The sequence below is a fragment of the Lissotriton helveticus genome, chromosome 2_1 (genome assembly GCF_964261635.1).
Source record: "Lissotriton helveticus chromosome 2_1, aLisHel1.1, whole genome shotgun sequence".
NCBI lineage: Eukaryota > Metazoa > Chordata > Amphibia > Caudata > Salamandridae > Lissotriton > Lissotriton helveticus.
This window is the reverse complement of record NC_136059.1, coordinates 2,028,974,923-2,028,992,153: the sequence shown is the minus strand read 5'-3', so window position 1 is coordinate 2,028,992,153 and position 17,231 is coordinate 2,028,974,923. Positions and strand designations below refer to the sequence as shown.

At 47.3% G+C, this 17,231-nt stretch overlaps 1 protein-coding gene across 1 annotated transcript in view; it reads right to left on the bottom strand.

Annotated features, from left to right (window-relative positions):
- Window positions 1–17,231, bottom strand: part of ETFDH (electron transfer flavoprotein dehydrogenase) — a 543,836-nt gene that overhangs the window by 227,992 nt on the left and 298,613 nt on the right. The window contains exons 8-9 of the mRNA XM_078676994.1: window positions 15,933–16,073; window positions 8,236–8,379 (exon numbers count right to left, since the gene is read on the bottom strand). Coding sequence (XP_078533120.1) covers window positions 8,236–8,379; window positions 15,933–16,073 — 285 coding nt within the window. The remainder of the gene's footprint in view (window positions 1–8,235; window positions 8,380–15,932; window positions 16,074–17,231) is intronic.

The following is a 17,231-nucleotide window of genomic DNA, read 5'->3' as shown; positions in this document are numbered from 1 at the left end:
TCACCTTTTCACCTGTATCTCAGATCTTTTTGCTGCCTGTCCAAAGCTCAGAGCTGGATGTAGTACAGAGTTTTTCCTCACAGTTCGATGTTGATAAAATCTTCTCTCCTGCTTTGGGTCCCTCTGTGAGCTTTTTAAATGACTTCAAATACTGCTTGGTTCACTGCATGTCTGTATACCAGTATTTAGTATGAATAGAGTCCAGGAGGAAATCCTAGAGACTGCAGATAGTTGAGAGTTATCATTTACACCTCTTAAAGCACAAGTTACTACTTGTGTAACGATATATCTGTAAGAGACATTAGTTAGTATTAGATTCCTTACCTTAGAATATTCCCAGGCGTCAGACTGCATCCGGAATTTTTTTGCGTAGCAGTACCCTTGCGCGTCGGTAGGCGTCGTCTGCGGCTCCGCATCCGTCGTCGGCGTCGTGGGCGCCGTGATGATGTCATCGGAGTACTTAGATGCCGCCTCCGCGTGCTGACGTCAGTTCTTAAACACAGCTTTTCCGCGCTAGAAGCGCTGAGCCATATTAAAAACCAACACTGATGCCATTGAAACTAGGGCCCTGAAGGGGATAACCCCAACCCTAGATATCGGTTCGCAGAACGGGGAGGATGGGTGGGTCGGTAAGGAATCTAATACTAACTAATGTCTCTTACAGATATATCGTTACACAAGTAGTAACTTGTGCATCTGAAAGAGACATGTTAGTATTAGATTCCTTACCTTAGAATAGATACCCCAGCAATACCAACCCCGGTGGTGGGACTGCGAACCAATAATCACACCAGAAAGTCCTGGAGGACAGAACGGCCAAAGAAGCCATCCCTCCGGACTTGGCTGTCCAGGCAGTAGTGTCTTGCAAACGTGTGCAGCGATGCCCACGTAGCTGCCTGACAGATGTCTTGTAAGGGCACTCCCCGGCCCAGGGCAGTTGTAGTCACCGTGGCTCAGGTGGAATGAGCCCGCAATCCAACAGGGGGCTCCTTTCTAGCCAAGGAGTAACATGCCTGGATACACAAGATGATCCACCGGGAGATGGTCCTCTTGTGTACCGCTTTCCCCTTCTTAGCGCCCACGTAACCAACAAAGAGTTGGTCATCCACCCGGAACTGGCGTGTGCGATCCAAGTAGAATGAGAGCACACATTTTGGGTCCAGGCGGTGGAGCCGCTCTTCCTCTTTAGAGGGGTGCGGTGGCGGAAAGAAGGTTGGCAAGGTGATGGACTGCCCGATGTAGAAGGCTGTGACAACCTTGGGCAGGAAAGATGGCTTAGTACGCAACACAACCTTGTCCGGATGGACAGAAAGGAGGAGTACAAGAAAGGGCCTGGAGCGGACTCACTCTCCTGGCAGAGGTGATGGCAACCAGGAAAGCAGTCTTCAGAGTAAAAAGGCGAAGAGGACAGTTGTGAAGTGGCTCAAAGGGAGCGCACATCAGAAATGTAAGAACAAGGTTCAAGTTCCACTAAGGCATCACAAACGGAACAGGAGGGAACGTGTGTGTGATGCCCTTTAGAAATCTATTTACAATAGGAGACTGGAACAAAGAAGGTTGATCAGACAGCCTCAGAAAGGCTGAAAGGGCAGAAAGTTAGCCCTTGATAGTGCCCAGAGCAGAGCCCTGCTGGGCAAGAGAAAGAAGGAAGAGAAGAACCTCAGAGAGAGGGGCAGCAAGAGGATCCACAGCCTTTGCTGTGCACCATGCCACAAATCTGTTCCACCTGCAGGCGTATACTGATTTTGTGGAGGGACGCCTGGCTGCCAGAATGACATTACAGACTTCATGAGGTAAGTCAAATGGCCTCAACTGTCGCCGCTCAATCTCCAAGCATGGAGGTGGAGACTGGACAGGTTCGGGTGGAGGACCGTCCCCTGCTGCTGCGACAGAAGGTCAAGACGAAGAGGCAGACGAACCGGGGGATCGACTGACATACTGAGTAGCTCTGGATACCAGTACCTTCGTGCCCAGTCCCGAGCCACAAGGATGACTTGGGCCCGGTCGCGCTTGATCTTCATTCAGCACTCTGGGCAGAAGTCGTATAGGCGGAAAGGCGTACAACAGACCGCAACTCCACTCGCGACGAAAAGCGTCTCAGAGCGAGTGCCGCCTTGGAAATTTCAACGCGCAGAACTGATGACATTGCGCGTTCTCTTCGGTGGCGAATAGATCTAACCAAGGCTCTACCCATCGCTGAAAGAGGCCTTGTGCCACGTCTGAGTTCAGACGCCATTCGTGATCCATCATGCACCGACGGCTGAGCTCGTCCGCCCTGGCGTTCAGAGAACCTGCCAGGTGTTGAGCCACCAGGGTCACGCCCTGGCGTTCCAGCCATTGCCAGAGGCGCAGAGCCTCCTGGCAAAGGGTCCATGACCCCACCCCGCCCTGTTTGTTGCAGTACCAAATGGCGGTGTTGTTGTCCGTGAACACCTGCACTACACTCCCCCGGACAGAGGAGAGGAATGCTTTCAGTGCTAGACGAATCGCCCGCAACTCCAAAAGGTTGATGTGTAGCCGGGCCTCCGCCGGAGACCAGAGGCCTCTGATCTCCGCCTCTCCCATGTGGCCTCCACAGCCCTAGAGGGACGCATCCGTCACAACTACGTGCTCCGGTTGGGGAAGGGAGAGGGATCTGCCGCTAACCCAATCGCGGTCCGTGAGCCACCACTGCAGTTGTCTCGCAGTGCCCTCCGAGATCAGGACGTGGTCGGACAGTTGCCCTGATGCTGGGCCCACTGAAACTTCAGGTCCCACTGCGGAGCCCGCATCCGCCACCTGGCGTGATGCACCAGTAGGATGCAGGAGGCCATCAGCCCCAGAAGCCGCAGCGTCAACCTGACCGAGACCCTGGATAACGGCTGAAAGATGGGAATCAGAGCCTGAATATCCCGGACCCGCTGTTTGGGTGGATAAACCCGAAACTGCGCCGAGTCGAGAAGCGCTCCGATGAAGAGGAGCTTCTGAGAGGGGCACAGGTGTGACTTTGGCACATTGACTTTGGCCAGTGCAGGAGATCTGCCGTAGTCTGGAGGTGGCTGACGACTGTCTGGGGCGAGCCCGCCTTCAACAACCAGTCGTCGAGGTAGGGGAAGACTGAGACCCCTAACCTGCGCAGATGAGCTGCGACCACCGCCATCACCTTTGTGAACACCCGTGGGGCGCTGGTAAGGCCGAAGGGGAGCACGGTATACTGAAAGTGCTCGTGGCCAACCGCGAACCGCAGGTAGCGCCAGTGGGCCGGCAGGACGGGGATGTGGAAATAAGCGTCCTGCAAGTCCAACGCTACCATCCAGTCTCCTGGGTCCAGGGCAGCTAAGACCTGAGCCAGTGTCAGCATTTTGAACTTCTCCTTCCGGAGGAAGCCGTTGATGTTCCGTAGGTCCAAGATAGGGCGTAGGCCCCCTTAGCCCTTCTTGGGTACCAGAAAGTAGTGGGAGTAGCAACCACACCCTACTTCTGGCCCAGGAACGCGCTCGATGGCCCCCTTGGCCAAGAGCGCCGTACTTCCTCCTGCAGAAGTCGCAAATGATCCCCCGATACACGGTGGTTCTGCGGTGGCATGGCTGGAGGAGTCGCCTCGAAGGGGAGGGAGTAGCCCCTTCGGACGATCTGCAGCACCCACCTGTCCGAAGTGACGGTGCGCCAGTGGAGGAGGTGATGGCGAACCCTGCCCCCCACTGGCGTCACATGGGCCTGAAAGCACAGACTAGGAGGGTTTTGAGGCGGATGCTGCGGGGGAAGGTGTGGACTGACCTCGCCGTTGTCCCCAACCGCCACCAAGGCGGTTTCCACGGCTGCCACCGCGTTGGGTATTACCCTGCGGAGCGTGGCTGGCAGCACGTGTGGGTACACCCCTTCCGTGGCCACGAAAGGAGTGAAAGGCAGCCGATTGCTGGCGCGGGGCCGAGAGGCCCAAGGACTTGGCCGTAGCCCTGAAGTCCTTAAAGCGCTCAAGTGCATGGTCTGCCTTGTCGCCAAAAAGGCGACGGCCATCAAACGGCATGTCCATCAGTGTGTTTTGGACATCGGCCAAAAAGTTGGCGGACCTCAACCAGACGTGGCGTCTGACCGCCACCGTCGTTGCCATTGCTCTACCTAGGGAGTCAGTGGTATCCAGCCCACAACGGATAGAATATTTGGCTGCATCCCGGCCCTCCACAAGGGCTTGGCTGAGTTTGGCCCGTACCTCCAACGGACACTCTGGCAGCACTTCCGCAACCGTATCCCACAGAGAGTGGGTGTAGCGGCCCAAGAGGCATGCATGTTGGAAGACCGCAGTCCCAGACTAAGGGATGCGAAGATCTTTTTACCATACTGCTCATACCTCTTTGATTCCCTGTCCGGCGGAGCCGACGGGAACGCGGTTTGGGAATTGGAGGCCTGGATGACCAGGCTCTCGGGGGTGGGGTGGGTGGACAGGAAACATGGGTCACCCGGGGCCGGGCGGTGGCGTCTGGCCACGTTCCTATCTACGGGCGAACCCGTAGCTGGCTTGGACCAAGTGCCCAAAAGAACGTCGGTCAAGGCCTCATTAAACGGCAGCAGAGGCTCGGCTGAGCAAGACTGCGGCTTAAGGACCTCGGTGAGGAGGTTAGTCCTCACGGCCGCGACGGGGAGCTCAAGGCCCAAGGCCTTGGCTGCCCTCATCAACACCACACTATAGGTTGCTTCCTCCTCCGTAGCCACCGTAGGAGGCGCGACAAAGCCAGTGTCAGGCGAAGTGTCTATACCACTGGCCTCCCCAAGTTCACCTGCCCAGTCCTCTTGAGACTGGCATTCATGTGCCAGAGGATCCTCAGACCCCTCCCAATCCTCCTCATCACCCATCTCCTGATACTCAGGGTTAGGAAAAGATGGGGCCGGTTCATGGAAAACAAACTCTCCGAACGGCGTCTGAAGCGGCGCCGCACCGGCGCCGGAACCGGGTCGAGGGAGGCGTCTGGGACGGCGCCGTCCGACGGAGCCGCGTGGGCGGTGCCACCTGAACCCCCGGCCGCGTCGCGCGAGCGTCGGGGGGAGTCGTAAGAGCGATGACATCTCTTCGACTTCTTGTGCTTACCTGACGACTTCGACCCTGAGGAGTGATGTCGACTCCCGGAGCTATGATGGCTCCGCTCCCGCGACCGGTCCCTCGACCTCCGTCCGGATCGGGACCTCTCCTGGCGCGGGGCGACTGCCGGAGTTAGAGTCGCTTACGGGACCGCTCCCGTCTAGCCTTCGAAGTCAGGGCGCGGCAGTCGGAACAGGCCTTGTCGTCGTGGTCGACGCCGAGACAGTGGAGACACCGACGGTGAGGGTCCGTAACCGACATCAGCCTGTCGCAATCCTCACAGGGCTTAAAACCAGGCTTCTCTACCGGCACCGTTTCGGAGTTGAAGACTCGAGAAAGGACGATCAAAAAGATCCCAAAAAAAGTTTTAGTCAAAAAGTGACTAAGGTACCACTTTTTACAGATCTGCGCTGCTGGCGCGGAAAAAAGAAGAACTGATGTCAGCACGCAGAGGCGGCGTCTAAGTACTCCGACAACGTCATCACGGCGCCCACAACGCCGACGACGGACGCGGAGCCGCAGACGACGCCTACCGACGCGCAAGGGTACTGCTACGCAAAAAAATTCCGGATCCAGTCTGACTCCTGGGGATATTCTAAGGTAAGGAATCTAATACTAACGTGTCTCTTTCAGATAAAAGGTTACGCATGATTGGCCTTTCAGGTCCACTGGGCAGTTTTGCCTATTATTGGCAAAAAGGAAGGAGTGGTGCTCACCAACAGGCTCATGTGTGGATGGTTAATGTCCTTGCGTTGCAATCTAGGAGTCATAGAAGGTGAGTGGACGTTGTAAAAGTTGACTAAGTATAATATCCTGGAAAAGCACGTGTGTTTAACATTCTGTAGTAAAGCGTTGCATATCTTGGGAGGTCTGAAATAGAAGAGTTGATACCTGCCGACTACAATATTCTTCTGATAAACGCAGGCCTTAATGGGAGGATATTCTTCGGTCCATGAGAAGCGATCCTTATGGCCAACATCTCTTGTGGCCATAAGATGAGTGTGAAAGATGAGGCACAGATTCTTAATCGATTCCTAAGTGTGGAATGTTGTGTTTTAATAATGCCACCAAGGGTGTAATAACATTTGGATTCCTTCCATTTAGTTTTTTACTTCTGGCATTAGCCAAGACCCTTTCATTTTACTAAACTTTTTCTATATTAAATACTTCGAGGGGCTTTCAGCTAGCACTCTTCATCCATTGGTCTGTTGTGTCACTCACATTTTTCTTTCACTCACTACATTATACAGCATCGGGCAGTGCTCACCTCCTTCAGCCATTGGTTGACTCCACTGTGAGTGTCTGCAATCATCCGTCTTTAGGAACTTTAGAGGCCATCTCTTTATTAACTTACATCGCTACACTGTTTTTTAATTCCCAATTTTGCTTTTATTTACCCAATGCTTAGTTCCAAAAACTTACCTAGGATGCACTTCAGAATGAAAAAATTGATTTTATGTTGCTAATATAAAACACAAGGGTAAAAACCATTGCCTTTTACAAAGTCAATAGCTGTAACTCAAAGAAACTGCAAGACCTATTGCATTTTTAATGCTCATTGATCTCACTCTTGGCTGCAAATTTCAATGGTATCACCAAAACGCACTATATATGAACCAGGAGGTGCTTTTTTAATCTATATCAGCACATCAGGGAGGGTATAATCATCAACAAGGAAAGAAGGAGGAAGTGGGCTCAATATTATAGTCTTTGCCCCTTCACTGCTTTCCTCTGGATGCCAATAGATCTCATGAGTGAGGGTCACATCACAATCATCCCTACTGATACCATCATGTACACTCACTCCCTCGGTCATTACAGGCATTAGTTTTTGAGGGTTAAAGTAACTCACTTTGCCCGCTGGATCACCTAGGGCCGCTACAGCTTTATAGCCCAAGGGAATTACAAGCGGTTTACTAATTAGGTAGTGTGATATCAGTAACATAGCCCATCGTGTCTGAGGTAGTTCAAAAGCAGGGCTTATTTTTAATTTAACAGAAGTTCCCCCCCAACCCCTGCAGTAATATGGTCATCAGTTATTATATACCCTCTGGGAGTGCCTTGGTATAATGACATGTGCAACGGTTTCTTTATTGTTATCTCAGTGTACCTAGTCGTAGTTATCTATAAAATTATGCTTAGCCCAAGGGGTTAGATTATATCGGAAAACCAAACGCTCCCGATTTGCCATCTTACCAGAGCTTCTGGGCTTCATTCCACAATAGGAACTTTGATGGTAAAAAGTGGTGTGTTCCAATCAACCAGTCAGGCTTTGAGTCAAGGGCACCCTTCTCTTACCAATCCCACCTCTTGGCTCTTCTCCCTTCTCCCTTCACTCTGCACAGCACCTCGCTGAGGTTTGTCTCCTGGTCATCTCACAGGCTTCTCCTGGTCTGCTTCCCTCCCAAAAGGGAGGTAGAACTTCCCCAGGACGGGGCACAAAAATCCTCAATATAAACAGAACTGGCATTAAAAGAAGCAAGCTGCACTGGGAGGACACTACATTGACTGGGAAAAGGTGAGGTACTCTATATGCAAAATAAAACATGACTACCAGCTCTACACTTGAGCAAAGACCGACAAGTCTGTCCTCACGGTCTGTTAACGTCCACATCTGTGATGTTAACTAGGCCAGCTTCGTCCACTTCCTCCACTTACGCTGGTGTTAGTAAAGGCTGCGCCTAATTAGAGCCATTAAATGCAGCCCCTATTTGACACTGTTTAATTCAACCTCTTCATCCTAAAAGGAGAGTATGCAATCGCAAAGTCCTACCAAGGATAAAAACCTGTCAGACTTGAAATGAGTGACTGCTACTTGACAGTGGAGAGCTACCTTATGTAATTCATAGGGCTACTGATTGCACACAATTATCTTTAAATATGCCATGGAGTAATTAAAAAAATTAATACATTTCTCATGAAATTATACTGCAGTGTACAGTCTTTCAGGAGTCCAAATAGGCAAATGGGTATTAAGATGTTCGCACACTGTCTGGATATGAAAGCAGAAGCAAGTGGCATCTATTCAGGCTTATGGTCATAGTTAGGATCCGAGGAACACATTTATGTTTTTACTTTTCTTTAAGTGAAACTCAATTTTTTTTAAAAACATTAAAAAGGCCACAGTGGAGAGTAAACTAACGGAAATGTGTTTACTTTATACTTGCAGGCAGATTATTTACCTGAAAGCCACCTTCATTGAGGGCCCTAGCTCCATAGGCAATGCGCTTTCCACCTTCCAAAGTTGGTGCCACACTCGGATGGTGCTTCCACCTCTGGAACTCTCTGAAAGGATTCAAGTATGGATTTTGGTAGTCTAAACCAACCTTTAAAACGATAAAGAAAACAAACATCAGGATGCAGATAGTTCTTAGTCGAGTTTGAAATACTTGGCTTTACAACATAGTTCAAAATTAACTACAGTTCTCCTTGCTTCGTGTTTGAATCTAGTTTACAGTCTGGAAATTATGCATTTAAGCATGGGGTAAAGAAAAGTGACTCATTTGTAATCCTAGTTCTCTATAATAGGTATCTCCAGTAAATGTATTGTACATATCTTCATTACATTTATAAATATTTATTTTCTTTGTAGTTACATTTTTTCTAAAGTGCTCACAAATACAACTAAATAGGAAAATGTAATAATAATCAGGACAGTACATAATAATCCTTGTACCTCTACAAATTGTGCTGCTACACAGATGGCTTTCTGGCCTCTCCTTGCTTTTGGGGAAGGGAAGCCAATCAGCCAAATTAAAATAGAAAAAAGAAAACAATGTTTTTTTTCTTCACTTTTCTTTGGCTGATTGGGCCTTCGCTCACTAAAGCAAGGGGAGGATTCCAGGCCGCCATCTCTCTACCAGCAACATGATTAGAAGAGGCACAGGGAGCGCTGTGGGAGGATGAAGGTCATTCAAGTGGGAGGCTGCTCATGCTGCTGTAGCGCTTCCTTATTTGGCTGTGTGTGTCGATAACATAAAACTTTGGAAAAGGTTTATCGATGATATTTTGATTTTCTGGAAGGGGGATAAAGCCAGCTGCAATGACTTCTGTGGTTGGATTAACCTTTAAAATCCTTCTCCGAGATTTACCAATACCATATCTGAGTCAAAGGTGTCGTTCCTTGACTTTAATATAAGAATTTCAGAAGGCCAACTGAATAAGACTCTGTATAAAATAAAAAAACGACAGTAACAGCTTACTGTTGTTCAGCAGTCACCACCCCAGGGCCCTGAAAGAAAACCTACCCTTTGGCCAGTTTCTCCCTATCGGGAGAAATTGTAGTTCTATTCAAGACTACAAAACAGAAGCAACTAACTTAGCCGAGAACCTGATGAAACGTCAATTCCCACGATGCAAAATAGCACATGCCATGAAAAGGGCAAGGAACAACAATAGAGAGGCCCTGCTGGAAGCTAACCAGAAAGAACCCATGGAGGCATTAACATGCGTCACATCCTACACACCTGATTCCAGCAGGATCAGGAACATTATCAAGAAGCATTGGGGTATCCTCACTACTGGCAGGCTACAACTGCCAGAACCGAGGTTCGCTTTCAAATGGACCAGCAACCTCAAAGACATGCTGGTCCATACTAGGCCAAAAATACCCTTACAAAGACAACTATGGGACCTCCCACCCATGATGGGCCATTACCCATGTGGCTCGTGTGCAGTATGTCCTTTGACCAAACCTACAAAGGAAATATCTTTTTCCAGCACATTTACCTGAAAGTTGGTCAGACACACTAATTGTAATACCACCAACAGCATCTACATGATCCTCTGTCCCTGTAACCTCTGTTATATCGGCATGACCACCAGAATGGCAAAAACATGAATCACTGAACAGAAAAGTAACATTAGATGCCATCGAGTGACAACAAGAATGTACACTCATTATACAACAGGCAGACACACCTGACACTCTTAGGTGAGTCATTTTGGAAGCACACCCGGGTAATAACCCCAGGGGCGTTGATCAGGATCGAACAAAGGTGGGTGCACAGTTTACCCACTGACAAACAGGGACTCAACAAGGATATCCCATGGAGTACATTACACAGGTCCTAGTACCCCACATCTAGACATATGAGGTGCCCATAAACTGCTCTTCACTGTGCCACGGTGATAGGGGGAGGTATCAACCCCCCCCCCCACACACACACACACAAGACTCCCGCTTCGGGACCGGGGAACAGTCTTCAACTGGGTCCCCGGTTTTACTTTCCAACATGCAACATCAGCATTTTAATTAGGAGGCTGGATGCACTTGTATCGTTTTACAGTGGACCTTTGCACTATCGTGCATTTCCAGTTAGATAAGCATGTGAATTGTACCCATCAATTGACCGGGTTCTACGTAGTTTGCACATAATGACATTAGAAGAGTTATATTATTTCAACTCCAGCGTCCGCTTGCACCTTCAAACATGGTGCTTGCAGGTCGAACATCCATTACTACCTCCAAAATGGCGGCCGCCCTTCCCATCAGTGTGGTAAATCAACACTCTAGTGTGCAGCCACTCGTAATTGACAGACCCAGCGCGCCAAGCCAGCCGAGTATATTGCCGCCACCTGCACTGCCATTGGTACCTCCCGGCTCCGGCAGTGTGGGGTAGGTCTACCGCCCCCTTTGCAGTCCTTGCCTGTGAGTATATACAGAGGGCGACGTGGGCCGATCACGACTTACAGATTCCTCCTGACTATATGCTTTTAACTATTATCCCACTCAGGGTGACCGCCCGCAAAGTCACTCCTCAGAAACAACTGCCTGGTTCCTATTTTTCTGATTTTAAAGGTACGAGCTATTTTCTTGGCCCATTATCCCTCTAGGACATGGGACACTTCCATGTGTCATTTACCTGCCGGAAATCGATGGGGCCAATCTCCTATAGTTCTTAGGTGAGTCAAGAGCTTGCATTTTTTCAGTTACTGTTTCATTGAGGATCCTACACCTGACCACATATCACCATTGATAACAGAGCGAATGAGATATACGCATCAGAATTGTATGATTGTAATACACTTCTATTCACCATGTGGGGCACAACACGGTTGCGTGCTTTGACATGATGTGATGTACAGGGAAAAATTGTAGTTTATGACCAAAATACATGATCATTACTACTGTTTAAAAGGGGGTGGTAATGGATGGAGCATCTGAACCAATCAAACACTCACACCCAGTCAAAAGATCTGGGTTTAATCCATCACCCTTCTTTAGCCCACTCTGCCACCCCAGTTCAGACATGGCTATATGCAAATCAGTCTGACCTTGTGCCTCATGGGAACAGTCCAGCCCGAACTGCCAAGCCATGCCTTCCCTGGACCGGAAACAAGCTTCCGAGGACCGGTTTCTGGCATTGCAGCCGTCTTCAGCCCGGCTTGCTTGAATCCAGTGGCAAAGTGAGCAAGGGACTCACGTCTGAGCATACCCTGCCACACTTATGGCGGCCAAAAGCAGTACAAAAGGGGGTGGTAATGGACGGAGCATCTGAACCAATCAAACACTCACTCCCAGTCAAAAGATCTGGGTTTAATCCATCACCCTTCTTTAGCCCACTCTGCCACCCCAGTTCAGACATGGCTATATGCAAATCAGTCTGACCTTGTGCCTCATGGGAACAGTCCAGCCCGAACAGCCAAGCCATGCCTTCCCTGGACCGGAAACAAGCTTCCGAGGACCGGTTTCTGGAATTCCAGCCGTCTTCAGCCCGGCTTGCTTGAATCCAGTGGCAAAGTGAGCAAGGGACTCACGTCTGAGCATACCCTGCCACAAAGCCATGTCTGAAATGGGGTGGCTGAGTGGGCTAAAGAATGGTGATGGATTAAACCCAGATCAGTTGACTGGGGGTGAGTGTTTGATTTGCTCAAACGCTCCGTCCATCATCCCCTTTTGTATCGCTTTGTTCGCCCTAAGTGTGGCAGGGTACGCTCAGACGTGAGTCCCTTGCTCACTTGGCCACTGGATTCAAGATAGCCTGGCTGATGAGGATTATGAATCCGAAACCGGTCTCAGGATGCTTGTTTCCGGTCCATGGAAGACATGGCTTGGCAGTTCGGGCTGGACTGTTCCCATGAGGCACAGGGTCAGACTGATTTGCATATAGCCATGTCTGAAATGGGGTGGCTGAGTGGGCTAAAGAATAGTGATGGATTAAACCCAGATCAGTTGAATGGGGGTGAGTGTTTGATTTGCTCAAACGCTCCGTCCATCATCCCCTTTTGTATCGCTTTGTTCGCCCTAAGTGTGGCAGGGTATGCTCAGACGTGAGTCCCTTGCTCACTTGGCCACGGGATTCAAGATAGCCTGGCTGATGAGGATTATGAATCCGAAACCGGTCCCAGGATGCTTGTTTCCGGTCCATGGAAGACATGGCTTGGCAGTTCGGGCTGGACTGTTCCCATGAGGCGCAGGGTCAGACTGATTTGCATATAGCCATGTCTGAAATGGGGTGGCTGAGTGGGCTAAAGAATGGTGATGGATTAAACCCAGATCAGTTGACTGGGGGTGAGTGTTTGATTTGCTCAAACGCTCCGTCCATCATCCCCTTTTGTATCGCTTTGTTCGCCCTAAGTGTGGCAGGGTATGCTCAGGCGTGAGTCCCTTGCTCACTTGGCCACTGGATTCAAGATAGCCTGGCTGATGAGGATTATGAATCCGAAACCGGTCCCAGGATGCTTGTTTCCGGTCCATGGAAGACATGGCTTGGCAGTTCGGGCTGGACTGTTCCCATGAGGCACAGGGTCAGACTGATTTGCATATAGCCATGTCTGAAATGGGGTGGCTGAGTGGGCTAAAGAATGGTGATGGGTTAAACCCAGATCAGTTGACTGGGGGTGAGTGTTTGATTTGCTCAAACGCTCCGTCCATCATCCCCTTTTGTATCGCATTACTACTGTTTAACATTATTGTTTGTTTTTCCATTAGGTTGGCCACTCCATCTATAGGTAATTCCCCTTTAGGTGTTACTTGTGGTATATCGAGGTTAGTACACCAGAATACCATAGATGTAGTGTAGATAGATATTCTCACATAAGGTCCTGAAGATTTGCCGTCAGATCATTTAGACTAATAGGGAAGAAACACGTCAACCACACGAGACTGAGCGCAACATCCTGAACCATCACATCAGGTAGTCGCCACTCCAATTTTTAACCAGGTTGGATGCCAGGGTTATTAAAATTGTTATGCCTCACCTTCCTATTCCTGTTTTAATTTGCACGGTCTATTAACCTACACGATCAACATATATACAATTTTAGGCCCCTCACACCCACGGACCAAACTGCAAGGAATAAAAGATCTCCGCCAAAGAGCCCCTCATAGGGTGCCCGTGAGGTATTGCAGCGCCGACCTGATGAGGAGCATGCTCTATGATGAAGCATGACACCCAGCTAGGCTGGAATTTCACTCCCATTCTCCACTGTTAGGAACTGCATACCCTGTTTTGCTTTTATCACGATTGGGCATGTATGCTGGACCTCATAAAAGCCCTTAGTCCCCCCTTCTTGTTTACATAACATTGAAAAACTTTTGAAATTCACTGAAAAAACAAAGGTTAAAGGGAATTGTGCTTGCAGGTATAAGGTGCTCGTGTGGTGGGAGGGTCAGGTGGAAGTGGGGGTTTGGGCACAGAGCCTGGCCATGCACTGCTAATTACCTTACATACTAGATCACTTTTGACATGTGCTAGGACCTAATTGATAAAATCACTGCAACATCCGAAATAACAATTGATGTCAAGACTAGACATGGAAGGGTGTGAGTTCTCGCTACTTTAGGGCACGAGTCATACTCACTTGAGATAACTATAACTAGTGAACTTCAGTGGTTTTGTTAGTTTAGAATGATATGATTTAACGGAAATTTCCATCTAACTATATCGTCCCTTTAACCTTTGTTTCTTTCAGTGAATATATATTAATTACACAGTGGGGGGAGGCCACTACTGCGTAGTTCTAGTTAGGACTGGGTTTCCCTAGGCAATGGATTTTTTTGTTTGGTAATAACAGTCACTGCTTGATGATTCTTCGAACACTTTCCACAAAATGATGTTTTGTTGATCTCTTGAGGTATAAAATAAGTTCTGAACTACAGAAATATCTTCAACATAAAAGGGGAGAAAAAAAATCAGATGCTGTTCTTCATTATTTTAAGGTATGAAGTAATACATTTTCACCAGAAACAGAAACATAATCAGAAAGAAATAATATTATGACTGCTTCAGGCTACATTAAGCAGCAACTAGTTTAGTTAAAGCATTACAAACAGAATAAAGCAGTCAATTTATCAATGGGTGAGGAATCAATCTGGATAGATAACAACAATGAATTTAAAAATTCAAAAATCTTCATAAATACTAAGATATCTGCCAAAATTGACTGCATGGATCTGGACATGATTGCAGAACGGACGGTATTTGTTAACCGTGGCTGCCCTGGAAAATGGAATAAGATCTGGGGGCTTGGAATGACTTCAGGGGAAATATATGTGAAGTGCCTAGAGTCCGGGGGGATGAGAGCTCAGAAGAAGATTTTTAGGAGGGGGGAGGCGTGGGATGGACGATGTGATGGAAATTACTGTGGTGTACTGTATACTGTACTGGGATTGTGTAGTGCTGACATTTTTGATATGTGATTATTATCTGGAAGTAATGTACCTTATTAATGCGGATTATAATAAAAAGAGTTAAAAAAAATACTAAGATATCAAGTCATTACTGTGCTGGGTTCCTTCCTGCAAAGATTGTAGCATAACTGGTGCATCTATCTTTAATAAGTAAGGAACTGCAGATAATGTTACACATACATCTGTGATGATTGAAATAATGAAGAAAACATTCAATATATTACATGTCAAATAGGTGCTCGAAAAACCAGTTGAAATGGTAAAGAACTGAAAAGAAATTCAATAACTCAAGAAAAACACATACAATCACTGTAATTCCCAGCTTTTGGGGACAATACGAATCTTATCCTTTCCCATGAAAGCAAACACACTTGGTCTCCCTGAGAGGATGTTTGTGTTTTCTCATCTGCCAGGCAGTAATTTAAATTCAGAAAGGCAATACAGAAAGCAATCGTCTGTCTAGACTAATGGAATGAAGAATACAGCTTCCTGCACGTTAATTTCTTCCCAATGATCCATTGGACAGCTAGGCCAAAATCAAGTGGGAGGCGGAGGGGATTGTGCAGACCTGGTTTTTGTGTCCCCCTTTTCAGGGGTGGATGGGATTCCTCTGGCAACAACAGAAACAATGCAGGATTTGGAGAGACCTGCTGTTGTCTCCCACAAGTACCACACAGGTAGACCAGGATAGGCAGAATATGATGCGACACCGAAGTGTACATAATGCTGAATAGACTTTACAACTCTGCTGTAACTGATTCTGGGCTGTATTCGAACAGGGATGGTCCTATTCAAATATGGAAAAATCCACTTGCATGCCTGCTACCAGTTACCAGTGAAATCTCCTCCCACTGCTCGGTTTCTCCACTATTAAATGCTTCACACTACCAAATGGGTTGCCTGTACCACGCAGTAAAATGAACTTATCACAAGGTGGCACAAAATGCACAATTAACTAATGAATGCCACTGTGTATGCAAAAATTGTCACAAATGTTGTGGTCTATAATGACATGTAAGCTTATGGTCTAATCTCTCAATGTGTAGCTCTTGATCTGAGGATTCTGTACTTCTTTTAAATTTTGGGGAACTAATCAATTACATGTGTTAATGTTTATGATTTGAAATACATACTGGTTTAAAAACAATAATACAAAATAAATTACCTTTATCGAGAACTTCGGCTCTGAAAGGTGAGCAACACTATGATTTAGGAAAGTAATATAGATTTTTATTGCTAACATACCACAAATCCAACTGCGACTAATGGTTCGCCCTCATTTAGATGATACACGAAAGATCCGCCGTATGTGTGTCTATCCAGTGGCCATCCAACAGTGTGCTCAACCAGGCCTGGGCTCCACTTCTTCTCATCAATAATCCACAGCTGTGAAAGACCAACATCCATAAGTATTTGGCACCAAACAGCACTTATTTTCTTAGTAACCGCATTAAAAAAGAAAGCAACCAAATAAACACGCATTGGCAAGCCCAATAAGTTTGTCTTAAGGTAAACACAAGCAAAAGCAGGCATACACAAATGTGCCCTAATTGCATTTTGTTTCTGTGCAACATGCTTTTTTATGTCACTAAAGTCTGCATCCTACTTTTTAATCCCCAACATTTTGTATTTTTTATTTAGTATTCTTTTGCACACAAAAAATATTTTGTTAAAAAATAACACCCATCAAATATTATACTGCATTTGCATACTATTTTAGCTCCAGCTTAAACATTTTATCACTCCGAATGTGTTGCTTTTCTGGTGGAGGTATCCTTTTCAAAACGGCTTATGTGTTCATTGATAGCCCTGCCCGCATTGTCCGTTTTCAATGTACACATGCGTAATTATTTACTGCGCGACGGATATGCCGAATATGTGCTCGTCCTGATGAGAGCCCCTTGTTGCGATTTAATTGTGGCATTGTAATATGGGGATAGAGGACATGTACGTGTAGATTTCAAAATGTCTGTCAAGTTAGACTTTAAATGAGTTGCTCGCTGGCTGTACCTTGGCCGGTAATGTGGTTTGAACTCTCTTTATTGACTATGATGATTATTATTGATGGTGTTAACTCTGAGGTGAAACCACGTTTATTTATACTATGTATATAAAAAATATATAAATATATATTTTTTAGGACTACTGCCAGTTACACTGGCTTTTGGAATCGGGCAATATTGCAAGGGACTCTATAGAGGATTAGAGAGGTAAGATGGCACTGTCGGTCTCCCGCCTCATTGTATAATTCTTTGCCCCCCGACTCTTTTGTGGGTGGGGTTTTGTAATATCATGACATGGTGGAAATGAATGCATGCATGATTTGAAGAGGCACGCACTAATCGCTGGTATTGGCTTATGCTCCCATCAGATCTTGAGCTTACCCTGGGGCCTATTTATTTTGGAAGATTGTAGGACTCTTGAATCGAATAGCTCAACAGTCCTTGGAATTTACGGTGAGATATATATTTTTTCTCTTGAAGCGATTTACACTGTATTCGAGTGGGGTTTCTTTTGTTTTTGCCTCTGCTCTGATCATTGTTG